The sequence below is a fragment of the Pollachius pollachius genome (assembly GCF_949987615.1).
Source record: "Pollachius pollachius genome assembly, chromosome: 6".
Lineage (NCBI taxonomy): Eukaryota > Metazoa > Chordata > Actinopteri > Gadiformes > Gadidae > Pollachius > Pollachius pollachius.
The window spans coordinates 20539834-20567003 of NC_136939.1; the positions used below are offsets into that span (position 1 = coordinate 20539834).

Sequence of the window (27170 nt, forward strand, 5' to 3'; positions counted from 1 at the left end):
GACAAAGGGTTTGCAATTAGCACAAATAAAACACAGTGCAATCATTAATTCCCTTTTTATTTGAAACCCACACCTTCTATTATACCAAGAAAGAGATGTTATAATTCAATGATAAAAGATAGAAAGCATGAAGGTCATCTTGTTGAGTCAATGTCAAACATTAGTTGTAAATCAACTGGCTTATTTATTTGGGTATTTTGGTATTTTTATTTGGTTTTATTTATAAATATGCTCATTTTTAGACATTTTGCTTGAACCAATGAGATGACAAATCACTAAACAGCAACCATCTGTCTGATTGGCCCTCGGCAGTCATGCCATGCCCTCACCAGGTATCCAGAATGCTTAACGTGTGACGCAAGCTGATTAGCTGTGCCGGTACACAATGGTACATGACGGCTATAAGCCATCGAAACATAGTGCTAAATTGGGCCTTGATGTGGCCAGGACTTTCTCTTTCCTCCTAAGCCAATCCCTTTAGGTCCCCCGCTCTACCCACCTGTCTCCTCACTGCTGACCTAACAGGGCTCGCTAGCACAACATATCACTGACAAAATCAGATACAGATAAATAGTATAGTTGTAGGTCCGTACTCTTAAAAGTGAGGAAAAGATGCGACAAAAGCTACATAGGCCTTGTTGAATTGTTTTGCGGAGAAAATAAAATATAAGGCTTTCCGTGCTATTATTTATGACCCAAAAACCTTCCTCCATTCCAGAGCAGCCATGAATTACAGGTGTTCAAATAAAAGTCACCGAAAGTTGCTAAATATAGAGGTGGCTTAGCGTTTCCTAAAGACTAAGCATAGGGTTAAGTCTAAGCTTTCATTGCTACTCTGATATGATTGGCAATACTTATGAATAAGTATTGATGAGATTCTGCTTTTATCATCAGGATCATCAAGGGCACTGGTAACTTTTGATGTTAGTTATAAGATATTGAAGTGAAGTTGCAAAAGGTTTAATCCTAGTCCACATTCATTAACACTGTTCTTAGCATATTGTAGGAAAAGAATAGATTGATATGCACTGATCAATGTTAAGTAATTTCTGTTATTTGGATAATGTATTAAATTAATTCATGTAAAAGATGTGTTCACTTAGTAGTCTGGGAAGAAACGTTTCTTACCTGGAGGGTGTACACATAGGAGTCATATATTGCTTGCTTAGTTCGGGTTCCAGGTGAACCAAAAAATAATACAGAACGTTTTTCTATCCTTGAGGTTGGTTCAAGAAAGCAAATATATCTCCTAGATAATCCAAATAACAAGAAAAACCAAGAAGCCCCCAAATAGTATCCTCTCGGATCTGGAGGTCCATCGGTCTTTCTCCTGAAATATTGTCCTTGAAGAGCAAATACAGAAGGGAGATAAGAATTCCCAATCTGTGTGGAGTCTGTTTAGTGGCTGTGGCTGTCTTTGGACTGGGGCCGTCCTAACACCTAACCCAAACCGAACAGCCCAGGACCGGGATAACCACAACGACACGAGCAGAACCCAGGAACCAGAGTTCAAAGAGATTGGCAGATGGCCGGGGAAAGAGAGCCCAGGAGAGAGAGAGAGAGAGAGAGAGAGAGAGAGAGAGAGAGAGAGAGAGAGAAAGACCATGAGAGGACGAGCAGGCCATTTGACCTCTGAACCTTTCTTAGCTTTTAATCCTACCTGACAAAGTAGGAGTTCAGAGAAAGGGAGAATGTAGACGGAGAAGACAGAGAGAGAGAAAGAAGGACAAAGGGAGAGAGAGATGGAGAGAAGGAGCGAGAGAGAAAGAGGGAAACATATACATAATGTAACTCAACTTAGATAAGCAAATAAAAATGTATTACTTCAATGGCTCACCATTGGCCCTAAAAGTGTTAACTGCTGGCTTAATTCATGTACTTTATCCTTAGCTTAGCGAAGATTTGTATCAGAAAACCCTTGACAACACCTAACCCTAAAGGGCTGATTATGGTTCCACGTCGACGCAACGCAAGGGGGTTATGGACCCATTACGTCTTTATGGACCCTCCTTCTGCCCACCGCAGCCGCAACGGCTGTGATCAGTCCTCTCACTAAAACCCGACGCAGAACAGGTTCACATCTGTGTCAAAGTGTCTGTGTGGTCATTGCATTGTGGAACCATAATCAGTCCTTAACCCAACCACTAATGCACAGGAATTGAGCGAACATCCCTAAACAGCCGTAAAACAAATCCCTAACCCTCAAACCAATCCCTGAAACATAACCCTTAAACCAAACCCTAAAACCAAATCTTAACCCAAACAAACAGACGTGTGTTGACAACTGAAGAGAAGGAGGTTATGATCCCAACAGCAGAGAGAAGCTGAGATGACTCATTTGTAGGCTCTCGTGGCCCAGAGCAGAAGGTTCTGGGTTCAAGCATGAAAGGGACAGGTTGTATAATCGTCTCCTAAAGTTCAGCGGCTGCACTTTGGGAGCTGAGCGAGAGCCGGGACAGTGATGAGTCGCTCCTCCCCGAGGCTCTCCTTCAGCTCTCGGTTGTGGCTCAGCGGAGAGTCAGGAACAATGTCTGTGATTGATTGATTTAATCACCTGCTTCGAACCCTGATTCAAGCAGGTTGAGCCTCTAACCACGCTTCACTGGGAGGGGCACCGGAGTGCTCTCCCACCATACAAACACTAGCATACTATCATCTCAACTTAGACAAAATAATAAAGTTCATGGTTGTGTAAACATTAAAATGTGCCATTTTGTATTATCAGAATAGACGGGTACCCACCAAACCAAACAAAGTCGTTTCTTTACATTTGATTTGATTTTTGGTATATTCTAAAGAACGATTGGATCATGATGGAGCCAATACTGACACACATTTAGTCTTCCCGGAAGGTGCCCTTCAGTGGGTTCATCTCTGAGTATGTTTGATTAGTTAGATGATAATCAGCTTACTGATTAAGACAAAGGAGAGACCATGTGACCAAAAAGATTCTCATTTCCTGCTGTAAGACGTGTGTGAGATGTTATTAGCTTTCTGGCAAAACACGACAGCTCATCTGGTTGTGGGCTTGTGGTATTGGTATTATAGCAGTGGTTTGTCTTGTCTCCCACTGTGACAGCAGCCTCATGGAGGTAATCAGATTAGCCCTGGGATAGCCCGCTAAACCCACGACCCGGAAGTCTCTTAGCGCTACGGCTCATGGCACCGTAAAGATCACTTCTATGAAAGCTCACACCTTGGGAACACAGCAACCATGACGGCACAAATAACTTGTCCACCGCAGGGGTAAGGACGTTGAAAGAGACCAAGAACTTTGACCTCTTCTCCAGTATTACTAGCCTTCAAGCTAACCTTAACCAATCAGAAATGGCCTGTCAGAGATGAGGCCGGGAGCGGTCTAAATTCGAAAGTGGCTCAGACAAAGGCAGGCGCAATCAACTCTTAACAGATATTCTTATAGGTCCAGATGGCAGTGCCATTTAGGTTACCTAACACTCAAATAATAGCTAAAATCTTACCTACATGTCCTTTAAGGGGGAGTTTTAATGTTCAGTGTGTAGAAATGATTGGCAAATAGCGGAATGGACATGGTAGAAATGGACTATAATACCCATAAGTATGTTTTAATTAGTGTATGTTTGAATTAGTTTATAATCCCATGAAATTACGAATTATGTTTTTGTAACCTAAGAAGGAGCCCTTTATATATATATATGGATTTTTTTTTTAACTCTTACTCATTACATTTTAACACAAATATCAGTACTTTCTACTCCTTACGTTTTCATAAAGAGCCTCGTTCCTTTGTTTGAATGCATTTAAGGAGAATTATCGATTTAGTTATAATTAACTAAGAATTTCAGCCCTTCCCAACATCATCACCGATGTTTCCACCACTTTTTCTTCTTGTAAGCAATGACCTTTAGTTTTTCAGACTGAATAAATAAATACAATTTATGAATCTGTCACCTCATCCCTTGACTATTGGCTACTCGGTGCTGTCGTAGACGATGAAATCATTTCGGAAGTACCTCCTTGCGCCCGGGCCAGTAGAGGTCAAAGGTTTATCCCACGTCGTTCTGAAGGGAGCGGTGAGGGGGTCAGAGGGGACGTGGGATTTAGTTGGTGGAAATCTGCAACTTCACCGCTAGATGCCACTTAATCTTACACACTGCTTTATCAAGAATTCAAAATACTGAAGCTATATTGAATGCTTTCTAATACAGACAGATATCTTTAAATCTATGTTTGCATATTACGTATAAAATATCTTTGCTCACAAGTTTTCAAGGCATTGATTATTTTCTGGTTTGGTTAATTATGAGTTCTCATTCCAATAGTCCAACCCACCTTAACTACATAGCTCTAAATTCATGGCCTGATTGAGCCTTTAGGGGGCGCATATGCTCTGAGTTAGCGTGTCTAGTTGTAAGTATTGGCATAAACCTTATTAAATAATGCCTTACACTCACACTTCGGTATGCCGAAAACAATGAGTAGGATACCATTTATATAAACGCAAATATTTAACTTTAACCTGAACGTGTTTGTATTAGTTTTTACACTAGCTGTGCGGGATAACAGGTTTTCAGTTTGATACTGCTGATACCAAAACCGGATCATCTGCAACAATAAAACAAAGGTAACATGAAATGACTTGAAGGATGGAATGCGTTTTCATGGTCAAATATTCATGACAATGATTAAGACAGTACTAAGGTACAATTCCGAATAAAACCTGTATACTATTAAATTATGCCAACACTAACGAGAAGAATATATATGTTTTATATAACTACAAGATGCATTAGCCTGCCACCCTTTGAAAACGGTATTATAAATTAATCAAATAATTGCAGCTTTAAATTCCCTCAAATGTTTTTCATAGCATGTCCATAACTGTGATATTCAAGGTTTACCTTCAGGCACAGCATCCCAAATGTAAGTGGGAACTTTGACACAGAGCAGTATGATAGTGTCCCCTTCTTAAACAGAACCCCTGCATCGTGCCCTCTTTGTGGTCCTTAAGACGCTTCTCCTCTCTAGGTAGTTATACGACTCATTACATTATTTACTCCTTCACTATGCTTGGTTCTTTGTTCTTCTACAGTCAGCCTTGGGGTTTCGTCTTTTTACTATAAATGTTTGAGAGACTTAAGATTTGATTTTGTAAAAGCATATCAATCCCGATATGAGGTTGGCCTGGAAGTAGACTAAAGCAGTACTCACAGTACAACAAATCCAACATATTTGTGGTCCAACCACAAATTGTGGTTTGATTTGCATAGTCATTCCAGTCATGCCAGTGATGACTTTACCACACCTAGTGAAAACACACACACACACACACACACACACACACACACACACACATACACACACACACACACACACACACACACACACACACACACACACACACACACATGCAAAAGATAGTTGTGTGATTTGGCTGAAAAGGAGTATGAAATGCTGTTAATCAGCCATGTTTGGCAAGTAAGATAAACATGTACTTTGCCTTGTAACTGTTTTTTGTTGAGCAGAGTGCCACTCATGATACTGAACAATACATGATGCCTCTCCTTCCCCTAGCTTGTGGATTCCCTTTATGAACGGCTACTGTTTTTTATGACTAATATTAGTTATTATATTGATGACCTTGGGCTGCACAAAAGAGGGAGAGAAGAAGAAGAGGAGGGGAAGGAGGGGGGAGGAGGAAGAGGAGGGGGAAGGAGGAGGGAGGAGGAGGAGAGGAAGGGGGGAAGAGGGGGGAGGAGGAAGAGGAGGGGGAAGGAGGAGGGAGGAGGAGGAGAGGAGGGGGAAGGAGGAGGGAGGAGGAGAGGAGGGGGAAGGAGGAGGGAGGAGGAGGAGAGGAGGGGGGGGAAGAGGGGGGAGGAGGAAGAGGAGGGGGAAGGAGGAGGAGGAGAGGAAGGGGGAAGAGGGGGGAGGAGGAAGAGGAGGGGGAAGGAGGAGGGAGGAGGAGGAGAGGAGGGGGAAGGAGGAGGGAGGAGGAGAGGAGGGGGAAGGAGGAGGGGGGGGAAGAGGGGGGAGGAGGAAGAGGAGGGGGAAGGGGGAGGGAGGAGGAGGAGAGGAGGGGGGGGGAGGAGAGGAGGGGGGAGGAGGAGAGCGGGGGGAGAGCTCCACACTCCTTCCCAGATAGTACACAACACACTACTGTACATGCAGTGACGACGATTATAGATATTACAGACATGATACGCTCATCCACACTTTTAATCCGATTACATAACGGAACCCTTGCTGTGTTGTGCGAAGATGTAAATACTGTAATGAGTTCTTAGAGTGTGACTACCTCAAGAGGAGCAGCGTCTTACGGAGCCCAAAGGGGTGGTGGTCCATAAGTCGCTTCTCCTCTTGGGGTACTCGTCACTTCAGACTGACACGACACGCTACTGTACACGCACCGAAGAGAAACATAGATGAGGCAGACACGAAGTGATCATTCACAAATTGTAATCACAAACATTTCCACGTTATCTCTGTGGAAACACTCCCTTGTTTGTCAGAGAACAAGCATGTGTGACAGTTTCCTTCTCAGGCATGGGTATCTGATTAGGAGTGACCTCAGCGCAGGGTTATCAGCGGGCGGTTCAAATGAGGGCCGCTTCGCTTCGCAATCCGCTGAAACGGCATATCTGCCGTGCGACGAACGCTCTTCACTCACGCCTGCTACGCTTTGATTAGATGAAAGCGCCGCAGACGTAACAACGTTGTGATTGTGAATGGGGCGATTGACGAGTATTGGTCATTACGGCATATTGGCATGGTGTGGATGGCGTCGGGATCTGGAGGGGAAACCGCAGCAGCATTGAAGCGTGGAAGTGCGGTCGTGTGAGGCGACGAAAAATAGAAAGAATTTTTTTTTTATTTTATTTTATTTTGAAAGCGCAACACAGCGTCTTGTCACCGCTTCTTATTGTAAAAAACTGGATGATTGAGCGTGCAATTAAAGAATTGATTTGATATTTATCAGTTCATTACTGCCATTCAAAATGTGTTTTCCTTTACATTTACAAATGTATCTTTTTAGTAGAATAAAATATATTTGTGAATTTTTTCAGTGTAGTTATTTTGACATATTTCTGTTGAAACCATTAACGGATCTGTCAGGTTTCCGATATGTGTCCCCCCCCCCCAATGTTAAACGCATTCCTACGCCCCTGGATGAGTGACACATCAGACATCATGCCAGAACATTTGATCGGCAGGCGTGGCCCTGAACACACACACACACGTTTCAGTGAGGCCATTAATCTACTAAACTGGAATGTTCCAGTTGTTGTTCTAAAAGTACAAATGAAACACAAGACAAATAAAGATATACCCAGGGGTGTGTGTGTGTGTGCGCGCGCGTACGTGTGCGTGTGTGCGTGTGCGTGTGAGTGTGTGTGTGTGTGTGTGTGTGTGTGTGCGCGCATGTACTTGTCACGCCTAATAAAGAAACGTTATTGTTCATAACCTGTTATTACAAACATCCTGTAAATTACCTTCATATAGGTTCGATTCCCGGGTTGATCTGAGGTCAGGTAAAGGCCCACGAGACAAGGGGGCGGGGTTTAGTTCTGGAGCTGCAAGGGAGGGTTCATGTTAGACTACAGAACCACGCTCATATAGGAGCAGAGTGGATCCCTGTCAAACAGTAATTATATGCAGGCACGAGCACCAGTTTAGCCATCATGGATCTTATGTGGGGACTGGCCGTCGTGGGTGCTATCAGCGTCGGATGGATGCTGCTTAAGCTGCTCTGGACCTGTTGGTGTGGATTCACAACATTCTTTTTGTCAGAAATTTGGCGAGTGGATTTGAAGAAATATGGACAATGGGCAGGTACGGCTTTTCACCTGTCCTAAAAGTGTGTTTGTATTAGTACAAGATTCAAATGGTTAGAATTGTTGTAGACTTAAATTGTACAAAGAGATGGTAAAAAAAAACCTTGTATCTCGTTCAGTTCATACAAAATTGCAGATTGGTTTTATAGATAGATAGATAGAAACTTCATTAATCCCTCGGGAAGGTTACCTCAGAAAGTTGCACTTCATGCAGCAGCAAACACCATTTTCAAATATAATAAGTATAAGAGTAAAAAAACAACAATTGTGCAAAAGTACTAAATGCCCAACGCTAAATGCAAAAGGCTATAAACATATAACCAGGGAAACAATATACAAGAAGAATAGTGCACAAGCCAATATTTACATGCTTAAACAGTGCAAAAAAACAGTGCAAGAAAACTGTATCAAACAGTCTGTTATATTATAGGCCTATATATAGGCCTATTGACTGGGATGGGAGTGCCTTCATCTGTTATGTTAATATGTTACTGCATTTACAACTTTTTGGTCTTATTGCCCTTATCGGGGCTTATATAAATAAATCAAAGAGGAGGAAAGTTTATTAGGCCTACGCACTATGCTAATGCCGCGAATGGTTTATTATTAATGGCCCCGTCAGGAGGTATATCTCTGCCAACTTACGAGAAAAACTGACTGGAAAACTAACACATCCGTTCCCCGTAATTAATATTGCAAGCACTTTACTGCGTTCGCGCATTCACTGTATCCATTCATTCACCGTGCAAACAGTCAGCATCAAACAGCTGACGCCAGTGCACAGAAGGTATCTGTTCGTCTCGTGCTCAGCCTACATTTGAATAGTATAGCAGAATTTGAGCATAGAGAATAAAAAAAATGCTTTACAGAAAAGACAGGTCATTTTTGATTGTGTGTATGTTTGTCTTTTTTCTGTACTATGGTACTTTAGCATGTCCATAAATGTTTAATTAAATTATAATATGAATTACTATCACAATTCGTAATCAATCTGTAAAAAACAAAACCGTTTTTTAGGTACACATTTATATTATCAAATGATAAAGACATGTACTTTTAATGTAAATAAGGATCCTGAGTGCATAACAAGCATCATAAGGTCTGGTCTCTGAATGTCCGCCGCAGCTACTGCTTAATGAACACAATATCTTCACTAGTGTATGATTGAAGATAGACTACAATTTTGGTGAGCAAAATAAAGAATTATTGTTAACTGTCTAAATTTTTGTTGCTCAAGTTTCATTCTGGTTTACAAAGGCAAAGATAACTATTCTTTTTCTTAAACAGGTCAAATATCCTGGAAAATAAAGGCCAACATATAAAAGTAATATATTGATATGTAAATATCTATTAATACTTCTAGTGGTTACTGGCGCCACGTCAGGGATCGGCAGAGCCTACGCCAAAGAGGTGAGCGTTGACCCGCTCCACAAGCTCTTAACATGATTTCCAGATGATGATGTTGTAGTTTCAAATGCCATGCTGGGGGCTCCGAGATGAGTCTGTCAATGTTGACCTGTCTCCACGGGACGTTGACAGTTAGCCCGAAGAGGTCTGGATGTTGTCCTGATCAGCAGATCCAACGAGAAGCTTCAGATGGTGGCAGAAGAAATAGGTGGGCGATGATAAACATTTGATCTCATTCAACAAAGACCTTTCTGTTGCTGTTGGTCTTCTAGCTGTTGCTGCTGTTCTCAGTATACGTTGTATATGACCTCTTTCAGAGACTGAACATGGCCGCAGGACTCTCACCATCCAGGCAGACTTCACTGGAGGAGGGGGCATCTATCCTGCGATAGAAGAAGCATTGCGTGGCATCGCCATCGGGATCCTAGGTGTGTAGAAAACAAGATGTCCCCGTGAGACAACCAAGGGGCCCGACAATGGCCAAAAGTGTTTGTTGCTTTGTCCATGGATATGACTTACATCCATGGACAAAGCAACACACGCATGGACACCCTCTCATGTGACTAAGAAAACACATTTTGAAATCCATTACCCTTACATTTAGTATTGAGAAGCGTTTGCACACACTGTGTCAACCCGGTCCCTAAGTGTCTGGTCTCACTGCAAGTACCACGCTCTGGAGTCAGGTTTAAGCCGTAGTCGGCGTTTATTCACAGAAGTTAGATCAAGGCAAGAACGATAAGGTTGAGCTAGGGTCTCCGTGAGCCTCGTAGTCTCTAGGGCCTCCGTGGTCGCCTTCGTGTCGATCTTACTCCCTCTCTGCCGGAGTCAGTCCTCCGCTCTCTTTTGAGAGGTCTGCCCGCACGTGTCCTCCCTCCGGCCAGGTGTCCCTCATCAGGCTGATGGGGGTGAGTGGTGTGTTGCTCTCTGCCGCCGGCTAGTGGATGGCGGCGGTACACGCCCTCCACCACTAGCCCCCGGACCCTCCTGGTGGGTAGCGGGTTGCCACAACACACACACACACACACACACACACACACACACAAATACACCAAAAGGGTCAAAACTTAATAATTAGTTATGTATGCAAGAGAGAGAGAGAGCTCAGGGCGGAGAGACGATGGCATTTGAGTTATTAAATATAAATAAAACCCCACCAGAGATTCTGTTGGGGGTGAGACAGCACGTTTGCGCCACTGCATGTTGCAAACGTCGGGCCACTCTGCTCACCTCTGAGGGACCACACAATACATATAGATGCTTTGATTGGTTTTCAGTGAACAACGTGGGAATGAACTATTCCGGGAGCTTCAGTCAGTTCCTGGATGTACCGGATTCAGAACTGGTAAGATTCCCAAATGTGCCGTATAGTTTAGGACTGTATATAGTTTCATATCATATGTGACATAATTTGTTAATGGACATCAAATATGTGTAGCACCTAATGCTGCTGCACTGCTGAGGTATTTTAGTTTTGTATTAGTTTGCTCCATAACAGCGCTCTTATCTGCAAGATCAAGTAGTCCAACCTTATTGACTATATCCTAACCTGCCTTTTAATATTGATATTTAATGTGTGCTGCTGGTACAACTGAATTTCCACTCAGGGGTGATAATAGTATAGCCTACCCTAACCTAATCTAATCTCATTTAATCTGTCATGTCTAGAAAATCTCCCAGGTTGTCAACTGTAACATGCTATCTGTCACCCAGGTAAAAAAAATCTCATCAGTACATCAAACATAACACCTGTAACTGTACAGATGTTTTTGTTTTTAAATAGCATTGAAGATAATCATTTCTTTTCTTGCTCCTCAGATGACCAGAATAGTTCTTCCAGATATGGTTAAAAGGTGAGAAAACCTCTAGGACTTGATAGGACAACTGCTGAGGCGCTGTGGTTGTTTGTTTCACTTGCTTTGAGTGTTGAATTATTTATTCATACAGTGTATGTTCTCCTTTGACTCCCAAGAGGGTCGGGGCTCATCATCAACATCGGCTCTGAGATCGGGGCCCGTCCGTATCCGCTTCTCTCGCTTTATTGTGCCACTAAGGTACTGTTGTTTCATCCACACACACACACACACACACACGCACGCATGCACACACACACACACACACGCACGCACACACACACACACACCTGTTTATTTCTTTATTGTCTCATGTTTCATTTTTACAATATGTTCCAGCTCAGTAAATGAATGACCAGACGGAAGCGTGTGTGTGCAAACACACACAGTCTAAATCCAGCTGTTGTCATAATTTCAGGTCTTCGTACGATATATATCCCTCTGTCTGGATTCAGAGTACAGGTCTAAGGGAATCACTGTGCAGGTGAGGCTCTTAGCCTAGCTTTACGTGAACTACGTACTGAACTACATAACTGTTTCTTGATTGGAAGATAATCTTGACACCATTCTGGTGTCTACGCAAGGCTTCTCACCTCAATAACATTTGTATATTTAATGTGTTTATCAGTTTAATTGTAACATTTATCTGATATATCTGTTAAATTGCTTCTGAACCATTCATCCATGGTTTGAGGCAACCTTCAAGATTTTCTATTTTTTGCAGTAGCATAAAACATTCTTTCAAGTTAGCAAAGATGAGATATGGAAAGTGTCAGACAAAAATAAACATGGCAGATGTTTCTGAAAAGCCTGTGTCATTGTGTATCTTTCTGCAGTGTGTGGCGCCACTGTTGGTCTCCACCAACATGACCTTCAACTGTAGAGTCAACGGTTTGGTGAAGAGTGCGTCAGACTTTGCCCGTGAGGCGTTGAACACCGTGGGGTACACCAACTATACCAACGGCTGCATCTCTCATGGACTTCAGGTCAGTAGGATAGGATGTCGAGTGAAGTTTTACGCCTCTATTGTGTAATACGGTGACCTCCCTAAGGACTGCTTTCTATCCCCCTATAGAGCATTGTATTAAAACTAGGGTCATGCTTGGTTCACCGCCTCGCCTACCTCATGAATAAACCCAAAGAGGTCCCAGAAAACCTCCACAAAGACTAAAGGAGCGGACACACGGCATAGCCGGAGGGTTTGGTGATCACTGAAGAGCTGGGCGACTGCCCCTGTTTTCATCATCGCTGGTCCTTACGAGGATTGGGTCCTCGCTTTTAAAAGAGGAAACAAGCAAAACTCTCGACCGTGTGTTTATGCATGGTCACATGTGCACAGGATTGGCTGTTCAGACGTCTGCAGTAAGGACGAGTTTACTGATGAATGGCCCTAAAAAAAGGGGGAGCCGTGGACGGTAATGGCTTCTGTGGGGTTGGTGTTGAGCTTCTATCATTAATTCAGTTTGGATTCTTTTTCTAATACACTTCATAAAGTTTTACAAAAACCACAAGCATTATTGTATTTATTTAATACCCTCAAATCCTTTTTCCAATTGACCTATAAAAAGGACAGTTACAGAGTTAACAATGCATACTGAAATGTAATTGAAAATATTTTCCCAGAACAATTTTTATAATCAATATGTTTTTCGGCATAACTAGCAAATCACATTTCATAGAAATGCCAAGTCTAAGCTTCATGGCACTTATGGGGATTCATTTACTAATACTTGTTATTTGCTATTGGCATTGCAAGGCCACATCAACCATTAGAAAAACATTTTTAAGTGAGCAGTAATCTCGTAGCTTTCAAAAAATAACAAACAAACCTGGTTTGGATAAGCCGCCATGTAACATTTTAAAAGATAAGATTTCTAATAATTGGTACACAACAATTCCCTTGATAAATCTTATTAAATGTGCTACCATCAGGTATCACATTTCTAATGTATACAGATACATCACACTTTATTTCCATATTTTTCTGGCCCCAAATGTTAACCATGTTTCCGTTTATTTGACACTTTATTGACACGTTATTTGGTCAGCACTATTTTCGGTTCGCTTAGATCTTTTATCTGTTAAATTGTTTGGTCTTTTATCTCTTCTGAACTGGAATGAAAAAAGAAAGCATAGACATTTACATCTACCCATCAGCCTGGTTTCAAAGAAGCTTCTGTACAATTTCAGTTTGTTAAGCTCTTCTTTTTCCCCAACAGATAAGCTCATTCAGGTGTACAGTGCTTTTGTGAAGCCGTTTTAAGCGATCCCTAAGTGACCCTAAGCTAAACATGTGACATCAGTAACACGTGCTCTAATACTTGTGTTCTAAGAACACAAGTAGCCTGAGGTATGTACACTCTCCGTTAAGCAATCGCAGAAGCTGAAGCAACTTTTTACATTGAAAGTCACCTGCGTTAACTACTTCAAGTATAGAACGTGAGCACAGTTAATATTAACATCCTGCACACTAGTCCCCCCGTCTACCACAGCATTTCGCAAACCACCAGTGACAAAAAACACTTCCACGCCATGGTGACGATCTTTGGTTCTGTCGTAAGAAAAGGCAAACGTTATCTAAAGTGCAGGTAGCCACAGGGAAGCACACAAAGTCGCTATAGTGACCAGACTTGAAGAGATGTGAGGTGAAGTTGGAGCGATTGTTAAGACGGTGGAAACACTAGCAATTAGGCATCGAGTGCCATGTCGACAAGCAAGCTTGATGAGAACGCAGGAATAAAGTACGACAACGGCACAATACCTTCTACTTAATTTGCCGTGAGAGAGTAACAGAAGCCATCCGGTCGTGTGCTGACGAGAGGAAGTGTTCTTAGTAATTATATTTAACTTTAGATATAGTGAACCGAATCTTCCCTGTATGACCATCCAAGGACAACAAAACTGAACACAGAACAAACAAAGAGTCTAAAAGCCTTGGGTCTAAAGCGCCTCCATCAGAAGTCGGTGCACGTCACCGGCGTGACGCCGTGGATCAAGAGGGTGGGGCCTAAACGATTGGTCACCGCCTCTAACTGGGACAAGTACTGCTGCGATTGGCTGTAATGGGCGGGCGGGCGGGGCAGATAGAGGAAGCGCACCGCCGCCTGGGAGCTGTGCTCCATCAGCAGGCCGTTCACCGCCGACAGGAAGTCGTCAGAGAGGGCGCGGGGGGGGGGGCGTGGCCTCGGCGGCGTCCTCGCTGTCCTCCGGCGCGGCGGGGCAGGCGCGGTAGCTCTGCACGGCCGCGTCCCATGGCACGATGGTGATGGCCGCCCGGATCCGCAGCTTCCGCAGCAGCTCCCGGAAGGTCTCCTCGTTCACCGCCCAGCCCTGCTCCCCCGACGCCGCCTCCACGTTCAGGAAGATGCGCATGCGGGCGCGGCGCCACCGGCCGGACATGTTGAGCACGCAGGCCATCTGCAGCAGGAAGAGGCTGCACACGTCCACGCGGTCGCAGCGGCTGGGCTGCAGCAGGTTGAGCGGCCACACGTCGATGGTGCGCTCCGAGCCGTCCACCTTGCTGTCCCGGCCCTCCCCCTGCAGCTCGAAGAAGTAGCGGCCCAGGCACACGTTCTTGTCCATCTTGATGGCGTCCGACACGATGCCCACGTACTCCTCGGGGGACAGCCAGCGAGGGCTCTCCACGTAGCGCACCGGGGGGAAGTGGGCCTGCAGCGAGGGCAGGTCCACGCCGAAGTTGTAGTTGTCCTCCTGCACCTTGCCCGGCGAGGCGTGGCAGAAGGCCGGGTCCTGCAGGAAGTAGTCGTCGGGGGTGCAGCTGTCGTAGAAGCCCAGCACCAGGGTGTTGGGCTTCATGCCACCTTGGCAGAGCAGGGATCAAGCAATACAGTCAGCACAATCAAAAGGCACTGTTTGGAGCCGGTTCCTTCGGTGTCCAGCCTCTAATGGAAGTATTGTTGGCGCTTGCTGTGTGATGGGACTCGATGGATCATGGTTGTAAGGAAATGGATCGATGGAGATTAAAACAAGCGGTCTCATTCTATGTTGTCTGTGCCGATCAATGACGGCATAATAAAGGGAGAGGAACTGACGTGAAATAGAGAGAGACGTCAATAAAGTGGAGAACCATTTTGTTTTCGGTTTTTGTATTGGTAACATAACACACAAAAGAGCCTTTTAGAGAGCCAATGCCTTCTGGTGATAATTCTGGCCACGAGAGGCCACTAGTGTGCAGAGTGTGTAAAATGTGGAGGGTATTAAGCATTCACAACTTCAATTAAGTCTGGTTATGATTAGCCAAAAGGGATCCAGAGAAATCACATACATTGAATATTTTAAATACCAAATTGTAACTCGCTATGCAACGGCTGAAAACATTACTCGGTTAAAAACTGTTTTGAGGAGTTTAAGGCTAATTCCAGTTGAAAATGATCGTCATTCAATTATCGTCATTCATTATGGTCATTCGTCCTGTTATTATTATGGTATTCACCTAGGCCAGTGATGCGCAGGAGGTGCTGGGTCCCCTGTCTGACGGATGGAGACAGAGTCAGGTCCACGAAGGCCTTCACCCCCAGCTTGTCAACCAGACTCAGCCAGAAGTTATACTGCTGCTGGACCGGGTCTGACGGGAAGGAATCTGACCACAAACATGGATGATTACACTGACATGAAGAAAATTTGTTCAATACAGTGTTCTGAAGTCCTAAAACATCCACTGAATTTTTTTTCTGGGGTCACTCTCTTTTTAATCACGCACACTCATGTCTCTTTTGAGATGCGTATTTGCTGCCATCTAGGGGAGTAAAAACATACACCATGGCACACCAATTGTTTGGCAGTTGATTATCTAATCGAAAACTAACCCTAAAAAAAAGGTAAAGAAAAATATATAGGTTTGTTTTTCGAGATGATTTCAACAGACATAACATGCTCATAGTTCCTTACTGCGTTGCTGTGTATCTGGGGCTAGGGTTAAAGTTGAGCCAGTATGTTGTTTTTAATGCAAACTACTATTAAATAAAGTAAGAATATATGCTACTCCTACAACCTTTTAGCTGGGTAACATCCCGCTAGAGTTATTTCTACATGCAGAGAATACCTGGGGAAAACCCAACAATTATTGTACAATAATCTAACACTTAAAAGTAATGACACAAAATACAGAATATATATATATATATATATATATATATATATATATTGCCAGCTATAATCAACAAGAAACACAAACCAAAAACAAACAAGTTGCCCAGCGGTTCATAACATCAACTGGTTGGAAGATAAGATCCATAACCCGATTTCAGGGCCCAGCTCCCCCCCCCACCGACCACACCCCTCCAGGGCATTACCCAGATCCCCCAGCTGCACGTGGCCCAGCACAAACAGGCCCCCCTTCTTCAGCTGGTTGACAAACAGGATGAGCTGGGAGGAGGAGCGCGGGTTGGACACCATCAGCAGAACCTGGGGCCTCCAGAACTTCACGTGATCCTTCCTCACGTCCAGCATCAGCAGATACTTCCGCACCTGACCCAGAGCCGGGGGACATGGACACTTCTGTTGGCCTTTGTGATATTCTCAGGCTTTATATGTACGAGCGCCTGGAAACCAGAGTCACAACCCTGGCAATTCAGTCGATTCTGAGACTGAAATGGTATAGAATATATAAACATGGCCGGTCCTGTTTGCGCACGTGCGTGCGTGCGTGCGTGTGTGCGTGTGTGTGTGCGAACGCGTTTGTGTGTGTGTACACACATATCCATATCATTTATAGAAGCCACTTACTTGTCAAAGATCATACGGACAGCACAAAGACAGACACCCACACACACACACACACACACAGAAAGATCTCTATGTATATGTGTGTGTGTGTGTGTGTGTGTGTGTACCTGGTGGAATATGAGGGCCTGGCTGATGTAACCCCAGCTGCTGGTTGGGGACCTGTAGTGGAGGAAGAGGAGCAGCAGCAACAGGACCACGATGCTGGCCGACGAGTACACCGGGTTGATGACGAACATCATCACCAGGCAGCTGAGGATGCCCAGCAGGCAGGTGTGCCAGGAGAACAACTGGAACGTCGGCCTGCCAGAACGAAGCCCAGTGGGAAAAGGTTGTTGTTGTTTTTTTTATCTAGTTCCTCTTCTGATGGTGTGCTTTGGTAGTTCTTAGCCTCACTCAAAGATATGAACGCAAGAAACTATAATGAACAAAAAACGTCTGTAAATAAAATAAGTGGTCTTTCCATCTCATTCGTAACGTACGTTGGATCAAAGTATCTAAATGGTGACATTTAAGAGTGAAATCCAACGACAACAGCGTCGGGATGTCTGGCGGACGGCGACGCACCCAGCGCCGAGGTCGCCGTTCCGGTGAAGTTAGGCCGGCGAGGTTACCTGAAGTTGGGCGCCGAAGCCCACTCCAGCGCCAGGCAGGCCAGGTCCACCGCGGCGTAGGCCAGCAGGTAGAAGACCGTGACCAGCCCGGCCACGGCGTTCAGCTGCCCCGCGAACACCACGCACTGAAACACAAGCGGGCGGACCCCATTCATCACACAAATGGTAAATGGACTGCATTTATACAGCGCTTTTCTAACCAGTGGCCACTCAAACCGCTTTACAATCTTCACCATGCACCAATTCACAGAACGACGGCGGAGTCAACGATGCAAGGCGACAGCCAGCTGGTCGGGAGCAGTTAGGGTTAGGTGCCTTGCTCTGCGACACCTCGAAACTCTAGGAGGAGCCGGGGATTGAACTAGTGACCTTCCGTTTACCAGTTAAACCCGCTCTACTTCCTGAGCTATATGCCACCCAAATCATTAGTTACCATATGACATGCATATTATATAACAAACCAAAGTAACCATGTGTGGTTGCTTTGTGTGGTCTGAAGCACACAGCCGTATCGGGGTAGAAAGGGAAATAACGTTTTTGAATTTCTGCATCACAAATAGACTTGAGTCCTTTATCTGAAGGAAGCAGAAGAACCCAGAACAGCTACGTTCGCCCCCTGTGTGCTTTGGCTCCGCTAAAAAAGAATTATAATTCGATTTCTTTTTTTTGGGGTCGTACATTGTCTGTTACTCGGCTGCACTTGGACTGAAAAACAATTACCATCTGGGATTTAATTCAGTTTGAACATGAAGGCTTCCCCACCTGCGCTAGGGCCCACGTGTACACAACGGCCACCCAGGGATTGCCCGAGCTGGACTTGATGGCTGCTGGAGCCAACGGCAAACCTGTGTAGAGAGAGCATAAACAGCATCTGTTATAGAGATATAGAGGCTTCATTAGCTTAATGCTACAAGAAGTATTGCTGCGATCACTTGCCATATATGGGCAGAGACAGTCAGGTGACTGTCCCTGCTCATATATGGTAAGAGATGACAGCTGTACTTCTTGTAGCATTAAGCTAACGGAATCGTCAACAATAGAGCTACTGTTAGAAAAATAATGTATATTTATTATTATGTATATATGTAATTACAAATGGACTTGTGGCTGGTACAGAAACCCAAACCCAGCTCCAAAGAGTGTTACCGAACAGCTGGTCCTCGGCGAGGGCGTGGAGGATGCGCGACGCTCCGATCATAGAGCTCATGGCGGCCGAGAGAGCGCCGCAGTAGATGCCGATCGTCACAAACGGCGGCCACACGTTGATCCTCTGGAAGAACCCGTAGTCCTGCGTCATCAGATCCCTTCAAAACAGAGGAGAGAAAGACAGCATTGCAATGTTATGTGTTCTTAATCATTTATGTATGTATGTATGTATGTATGTATGTATGTATGTATGTATGTATGTATGTATGTATGTATGTATGTATGTATGTATGTATGTACGTATGTACGTATGTATGTATGTATACACTAAAGTTCAAAAGTATGGGGTCACTTAGAAATGTCTTTATTTTTTCTTAGAAAGCACTGTTTTTTTCAATGAAGATAGCATTAGATTAATCGGAGATACAGTCTAGACATTATTAATGTGCTAATTGACTATTCTACATGGAGGAATATCTAGGTGTACAGAGGCCCATTTCCAGCAACCATCCCTTCTGTGTTCTAAATGCATTGGTGCATTGTTCAGCTAATCGTGTTAAAAGCAAATTGATGATTAGAAGACCCCTGAATAATTGTTTAATAAAAGATGTGAGTTTTCATGGAAAATAGGAAATTGTCTGGGGGACCCCAGACTTTTGATAAGTAGTGTACATATATGTTACTGTGTAAATAATATAAAATTGTCCTTTTTTTTATTCCTATGCAACAGAACCCACCTCTCACAGGTGGAGCTGACCAGGAAGAAGAGAACCACATAGACTATGAAGGTGTAAACCACGGCCAGGATGGTGCCTTTGGGAATAGACGCACTGGGAGTCTTCAGCTCCCCTTCAGGGAGAAGGAATGGGATAAAATATGAATTAATAAATAATGTTAAAAATAATCAAAACAGATGTGCATGCCAGAGTTGTATTCAAGTCATCAGTCCAAGTCACCATTAGGCTTTTCACACAAGTAACCCAACATTCTCCAGATAATACCCGGTTGGGATGTAAATGTGAACGCAAACGTCAGACTCCACCCCTTCGGAGTACACAGAGTATCTCCAATACGTGTGAACACGTCTGCTGCGGCTGATCTCCGATTGGGATTGGCATGTGTGAAAGGTCCGATCCGGATCATCTCCAGACCCGATTCTCCAGAGTTTATCCGGGGTTCATGTGTGAAAGGCCTATATGACCTGAGTCTAAGCCCCCAGAATTGAGTCAGTCGGGTCACAGTATAGAATAGGGATCAAGTCTCCTCCGTATTGCTTGAAGTACAGGAGGATGGTTCATATCACTTGAGTGTTTGGATGTATAACCTGACATGTTGGCTCCGGCCATGATCCCCGTGCAGCTGGTGAACATCACAGCGAACACGGTGGCGAAGGACATGACCGAGTTGGTGCTGTAGTCCAGCGTGTAGCCCGCTGCGCCGCAAGGGGGAGGGGGGAGGAATGGGGAACAATGTAAACGTGTCACGCACGCACACACGCACGCGCACGCACGCACACACACACACACACACATGCACGCACACACAAAACACACACACGCACGTTTTTTCTAGATGAACTCAAGCCTCTTTCGCACACCACACGTTGCCGGGTTCACTTTCACATCCTTATGCAGACACATGCAGCCACGCGGGTAAACTCACGCCAGAGGTTGCTGCGGAGCGTGGTGGCGTTGAAGCCCGTGTAGGAGACGTCGTAGTGCAGCGTCCGGTTGTCGGGCCCGTGGTGCGTGATGTTGAAGTCCTGGGCGGGGACGGCCAGCGGGCTGATGAGGATGGACAGCAGCGTGACGTTGACCACCAGCAGGATGACGAAGGCCGTGCGGGCGTAGATGTGTGCCCCCACCAGGCACACCAGCAGACAGAGCAGCAGCACCACGGCCGAGTACAGCACGTTGTACCAGTAGCCCTGGGGGAGGACCCGCACGCCCCCCAGCACTGCCGCGTCTGGGGCCCCCGCATGGGGTCGGAGTAAAACACAGAAGATCAGGAGGTTATTGATTGAGAATGGCATCATGTTCTGTATCATCCTCAACCTGGCAATCTGAACCATTTTGTCCTTTAGAGAAACAAGTGTAACCTCCTATGTTTTTGCCAGTCGCGACCAGCCGGTTTTTGAACGTTCTACCCTCCTCTGAACTCAGGCCGGGTTTACTTCATGACACCTAAGTGCCTTTTTCCCCCCCCGAGGGCACTTCGAAATCGTGTGTCTCTAAGCCGCACCGACGGCAAGAGGCTACGCTAACACCACGGTGTGCGTGGATGTGCAGCGCGGTGGCCACGTTGGAGGGGGGGGGGGCAAGCTTCTTGGACACTTAGTAGTATAGCGTCACGGTGTGTACAACATGTCCCATTATAACACTGATAATAGCTTAGAAATCATAATAGTCGTAACCATTGAGATACATTTACATTTCGTATCATTCGAATTCTAGAAGAAAGAGGGGTTCACTTACACTTTAATGTACTACTAATTAGGCAGTTCTTCAGGAAAGGCCAGTGGTGGTGGATAGCTTCACACACTACCTGTGCAGGCATCCTTGAGCGAAACCCTACCTGCTCTTCCTGAATGACTCATGTCAAAAAAACACTATAGGTCGCTTTGGAAAAGGGTCTGCTAAACGCAAAACATTCTTTAAAAAATAAAGAGTAAATGCCTCATGAAAGACCATACTGCCTCCCCAGATGGGAGGACACAACTGGAATGCTCCACAAAAGGGAGGAAACGGTTCACTCACCGGGCTCTATGCCAAACACGTTGAGGATGGCCTCCACCAGGCCGAGGACATACACCCCACACGCACACACCTTGGCCAGGAAGAACATCAGCCCGATACTCCCTCCGAACTCTGGCCCCAGCGAGCGGCTTATCATGTCTGACGGGGGGTTCGGTCAAGGCCCATCTTTCAAATCAATCAAGGTCAATCTGTGTTGTACATGTTCAACACAGAAAGAAAAGAAAAAAAGGGCATCCTTTGATCACCACTCCTTAGGATACAATAGGCCCCGCCTCCTTTGATGGCTCCATTGGTTGAGATGGCGCAGATGGACAGTATGGTGAGAGAGATGATGGTGTAGGCCACCACCAACATGAGCAGGCCCTGAAGGAGGCCGGCGTGGCCCACGATGAACCCTGCAGGGGAGGAGGCGACCATGGGACATCACAATCGTCGACCTCCCACGCAGCAACACAAGCAAGAACTGTTCTTGAGAGTGCTTTACGGCTGTGTCTCGGTCTCATGCTGGCTTTTGTAACCACAATGCCTATTTAGGAAGCGTCCTTGGCGATAGTTTCCTACTCTGTGACCGCTTAAACAGGTGCATCACGTTAACTATTGGTAGTGTCAAATTCCCTGGGTTAGCTGTTGTCCATTAGAACGTATACCCAAGTGATATAAACACGACAGCAGTCATAGAAACATGATCACATGTGCTTATTTAATGTTTAAGTGGAGAGCTGATCTAAATCTAGGTATGTTGTTAGGATCTGGTCCATGTACCCTTGTACCGTATTGGGACCGCCCTACATTTGACCTATGGATTTCACCTATATACGATGAGGCGAAACAGGGAAAAGAATGCCATGCTGGTGTACCATTAAGCTGTGGAACGGTCTGCCTGAAATCATAAGGAGCTTACCAAAAGAGATACAGTAAAAACTATCAGAACATTTTCAGCAGGGGCCACTGCATGTACTGCATCGAGTGTATTTTGGGGGTTTCAGGTCGTCGAGCGGTATTGTAGGGATCTATTTTTGGCCATAGCCTCACTGTGTACCTGGAGTGTCTCTTATGTTGGACGACTTTAGCACTAGACCATCAGAGCCCCCCCCCCCCCCCCCCCCCCCCCCACTCACCGGTCCTGAGGAAGAGCACGATGCTGAACATGGACAGGACGGTGGGCACCATCACCCCGAAGAAGGTGTCCAGCTTCCGGGGCTCCTTCTTGGGGGCCCCGGCATGGCCGGGGCTCGACTCCCCCTGTTGGCCCCGGCCACACACCGTTGCCATGCCGACGGCCAGGCCACATACCCCGGAGGTCAGCAGGGGTGTGTGTTCGTTGGACATGGTCAGGTGTCAGATGGGGCGGGGAGGGGGGGGGGGGGGGACTCTTGACTTCCTCAGAATCACCTATATTAATAATAAATTATTAGAACAATAATAAATGGACTTCGTATGGTGGTTTTCAAAATAGTCTAAATCAAATGGAACAATAGAAAAACCAACCAGATGTTGTTGCTATTGTACAACATCACAGAACCGGTTTTATAATAAGTGGGTGGATCATGAGAACACTTAAAGTCGATCAACAATAAAGCTGAACATCTCTGCTGTAGAAAACAGACGTTATGCAGGAAAGCTATGGGTAATAATAATAATAATCTACATGAAGCCATGATAAAGAGGAATATCATCGCAGGACCTGTGGTGAGTAGTCAGTTAAAATGGCATCAACTGTCTGAAAATTAGGCAATGAGATCATTTCAACACAGCCATCATGAGTCTAATTATATAACTAATATCGCCAACAGGCTCTGCCAATCCTATCATATGATGTCCTCGCATAACATGAATGAACAATGTTTGTTACATATACCAGAAAATACACAATAGATATGAACAGCCATTTATAGCTCATAAAAAGTCTATTTTATCAATTCAAGAGAAAAACGGACTGACAAAATGAAAAGGCCCAGGTCACAGCCTTATAAGTTATAAATATATATATATATATATATATATATATATATATATATATATATATATATGTAAAAAAAACACATTATGCTAAACTTAACTTGAATAAATGTTTTCATTTTGTGATTGTATTTAATGGTAAGCATGTTTGACTCCCAGCTCGAAGGTTCTGGGTTCAAACCCCACTGTTTGCAGTCTAGATGTCAACCATTCCCCTAACGGTTAGGGGAAAGAGCTGTAATGACCTGTATCATCATGAAAAGCAATCATTCTACCCTGCTTTGGACAGAAGCGTCTGTACCAAACATGTGATTAGTAAACATGCTAGTATTGATGAGTAGTGTACAATCCAATTTTCTATCTTAGAGTGTGTTGACTGAAGGAATACTATAACTGAAGAACAATGATGTGTGCAATAAATAGGCCTAGTGTACATTCTTGATAATCATGAACACAATGTTCCCTCAGGTTCAGCATTAACCATACAGTTCAGATCGGTAATATGAATAAACATCAAGGTTCTGTAATCCAGGATATATTGTCAAATTGTATGTTCTTAAGCATCCTTCAGCAAGAATATCGAGACCTCTGCAGGTTCCTTATTGCCATCTGAAAATGACTACTATAATTAAGGTACTGGGGGAGGAATCAATTGCCTCGCAGACTATTTTATCCAAAAGTGCCTGCGTGGCAATTGATCCCTGATACAGTGGTGGCAATGGTGGATTGCTCTGACTACCCAAGATATGTATGGTTCCTCATGACTAACATTCCAACTCACTTAAGTCACAAGGCTTTGTAAAAAGTCAGACAGTTGTGTTAAGGATTTTTTTGGAAGGATGCACATACTATTCATTCTGGCACACTATTTTCAGCCATTTGAACTAGGACATGCTGTGGTCAGCAATACTGCCGGCTGGAGAGTTATGGAAGGAGAACAGAGGGTTTGCTTCGGAATTAATTACATCAGCTTTTAATATAATACACTCAATGGATCAGACTCCCTCAGAAACACATCACAGTGCTTCTAATGGATATCCACCACCTCAGCTAGCCTGCCTCTGCACCCTCATCGCTCCATCATAAGCGGACTCATTTTATTTTACTTAGTTTCTGAACCAAACCGAGTTCAAAACAACTGCAGGATGTCTTCCTTATTATTTACTCTCATAGGCGGCGTCCCAATGGTTATTATTGTTATAGCAACGATAAGTAAACAACATATACAATTGTATATCACCTTTGCCTGTAGATTTCTAATAACATTTAAATAAAATGTATGCAGGCCACTACTGCTGTCGTTAAAGGTGCAATATATAATGCCTAGCCACCTTTGCAGTTAGGACTCATGAGAGACAACAAATGGAAAACTAAGGACACAAATGAGAACTGCATGATTCAACTTTGTATCGCCACCAAATGGGCGATTCATGCATATGGATATCGGGCCCAGGACTAAGAGAAGGGTCCAAATACTTTACCCTTTCAACCCCACTGGTGTATGTTTGGCCACCTTATCACAAACCGGCAGTGCCAGACACTGTCCAGGCATCCGACACACTGTCACAGCATGGTGTCCCAAACAGGCTGCTCATTGATACAAGTAGGAGCACTAGTTGTCATCTTGTCAAAGTCAAAAGCTGCAAAAGTGTTATTAGGAAATCTTCTGGGCAGGCTCGCTGGCTGCAAACCAACGAACTGTACTACTGCGTCAGTCCTTATGATCCTACAACATTGACATTAGTGGGCTGCATCATGATGCACCGCCGTTCCGGATATATACGTGACTAACGTTATGGCCAAACAACAGAGCGATGCACACTTACCCGAGGTGTTGTGATGAGTTTGGTCGCGACCCAAATAAACAGTCCTCTGATGTGACGTGCACGACTACGACCCGATCTCAGTTCAACACACCGACCGGGCCCCTTGGACACTTCTGTTTTGGATAGTTACATATGAAATGGTTATATCCGCGGAAGGGGGAAGTTAGTGGGTCTTTTTTTTTTTGCAGGTCCTCACAAACCTGTCTGTTGTCTCTCACAAGGCTCGGAAACAACGACACGCCTTGGGTTTCCGTACAATACCCCCTTGAGAGAACAGACAGTGTTCATGTGACCAGCGAAAGAGGAGGGCTTAAATAGCACGCACAGAGATGAGAGGTACGGGTTTTGAAGTATCCGCGGAAGCCACGCCCTCCGACAGGAGCCCACGGAACACGCTCTGACGTCACGCTCCGCAGGGTTTCCGTGTCAGAATTACTTTCTTTACATCTTATTGTACAAGTACACAAGAGTAAAATGATTATAATTGGTTCCTCAACAGCCACATAGCAGCAACAATACAAGATGAAGGAAATCAAGATAAGTAAAAATAAAAATATGTAAGAAGTGAAAATAAGTATGGCAGCATAAATCATAATAATAATTAATAACAATAAAATAAAGTAAGTAATAATAAGAGAAACTAAGACAGTGGTAATAAGCAATTAATAATGAGGTGTAGTAAAGTGTAAAGTGTACTGTAAAGTGTAAGTGTGAAGTGTTCAATGGTAGTGGTGCCAGCCACGGCTGATTCTAGTGCAGCAGGCTATTATTCAGGCTACAGTCATAAGATCCACACCTGCAGGGTACACCTACAAGCCCATCTGATGTGTCGGTTTCACGTCACTTTAAAAGGTAGCTGGAGTGTAACAACAACAAAAGCACAAATATAGTTTTGTGAATAGGAATTGGGTGTTCAGTTTGACCCCCCCATGTTATAGGGCCTGCAGGCCTACCATAGCTATTATTTTGTATTCTTATATGGTTAAAACATGATTCAGTATTCTGTTTTTTGGAATAGCAAACTTTGTCTGTAAAAGCAACCTATTATGTGTATACCTGCTTTATAAAGTTTATGGTGTATCCCTACTTTATACAGTCTATGGTGTAGGCCTACCAACGGCAGTGTTTGATGGAGGTTGGGATCACAAACATGGACTCCACCGACAGTAGTGAACTAGTAAACACCGCAGTGGGGCTAGTTTCAGCATGAGCATGACAGAGGGACTTGGCGGAAACCCCAGCCCAATCAGCATTAATACAACTGGAGACGTTTTGAGGGGTTAGAATAACAGAGGTTATTTGATATGTTGGCCTTTTAAACACCTTTGGCGTATTCAAATAGCTTGGCACGCTAACACTTGTAGAAAGGCCTCTTTGACCAGTGAAAAAGGGGAAGTTGTCACAGATGGCTCATTTATTATTTTTCTGTGTTTCGAACCAATGGTTTTTCTCAGACAGGCCTCAAACTCCACTTGATTTCATAATTTTAGCATTCATTTCACACACTTTGTAAGGGTTAGTTATTTTTATGTAGGCCTACAATGGTTATGACTAAACACTTAATGCCGCTTCATAATTGCTATTGTTTGACAAGAGACAGACATGCACGCAGACATACAGACAGAGGGACAAGCAGGCTGACAACGAGACAGAAGGACAGGCAGACAAACAAACAGACAGACAGACAGACAGACAGACAGACAGACAGACAGACAGACACACAGACAAACAGACAGACCGACAGAGACAGAAAAATAGACATAATGTAACAGACAGACAGGCTGACAAATACACAGAAAGACAGGCAGCCAATCAAACAGAGAGGCGTAGTGACAGACAGACAAGACAAATAGACAGACATACGGTCAGGGTACAATATAACGTTTTTAATTTGTTACAGTAGTCACAGCTATATCTAGGCTAGTTGTGATTGCCCCCTTGGGTGTGGATCTCACGGGATAAGCCATCTGCTTAATTACTGAGGTGCTCGGATGCTGAATACCCGGGGACTGGACTGAAGAGATGGGGGTTCAGCCAAAAAAAGTATATTTGTTGT

At 44.5% G+C, this 27170-nt stretch overlaps 2 protein-coding genes across 2 annotated transcripts; one reads left to right on the forward strand and one right to left on the reverse strand.

Moving 5' to 3' along the window:
* The first annotated feature begins 7591 nt into the window (after positions 1–7591).
* Positions 7592–12576, forward strand: hsd20b2 (hydroxysteroid (20-beta) dehydrogenase 2). Its single transcript, XM_079738228.1, has 11 exons — positions 7592–7809; positions 9175–9221; positions 9351–9426; positions 9536–9646; positions 10496–10563; positions 10887–10931; positions 11037–11071; positions 11191–11272; positions 11490–11555; positions 11908–12057; positions 12147–12576. Exons 1-11 carry the CDS (start codon positions 7659–7661, stop codon positions 12240–12242), a joined length of 927 nt encoding a protein of 308 aa, XP_079594354.1. The 5' UTR covers positions 7592–7658; the 3' UTR covers positions 12243–12576.
* Positions 12577–12602: 26 nt separating this feature from the next.
* On the reverse strand, positions 12603–25345 carry slc12a9 (solute carrier family 12 member 9). Its single transcript, XM_079738230.1, is given in 15 exon segments — positions 12603–14242; positions 14244–14892; positions 15525–15671; positions 16384–16558; positions 16924–17116; positions 17428–17552; positions 18190–18272; positions 18574–18731; positions 19311–19422; positions 19898–20005; positions 20236–20538; positions 21330–21467; positions 21590–21724; positions 22448–22721; positions 25115–25345. Coding segments are annotated over 14 exon segments (2754 nt in total). The 5' UTR covers positions 22659–22721; positions 25115–25345; the 3' UTR covers positions 12603–14025.
* Positions 25346–27170: the final 1825 nt, after the last annotated feature.

Coding starts and splice junctions, on each gene's coding strand:
- hsd20b2 (XM_079738228.1), top strand. CDS start 7,659: ATGGATCTTATGTGGGGACTGGCCGTCGTGGGTGCTATCAGCGTCGGA. Junction 9,427..9,535: donor GATGGTGGCAGAAGAAATAG/GTGGGCGATGAT, acceptor GACCTCTTTCAG/AGACTGAACATGGCCGCAGG. Junction 12,058..12,146: donor GCATCTCTCATGGACTTCAG/GTCAGTAGGATA, acceptor ATCCCCCTATAG/AGCATTGTATTAAAACTAGG.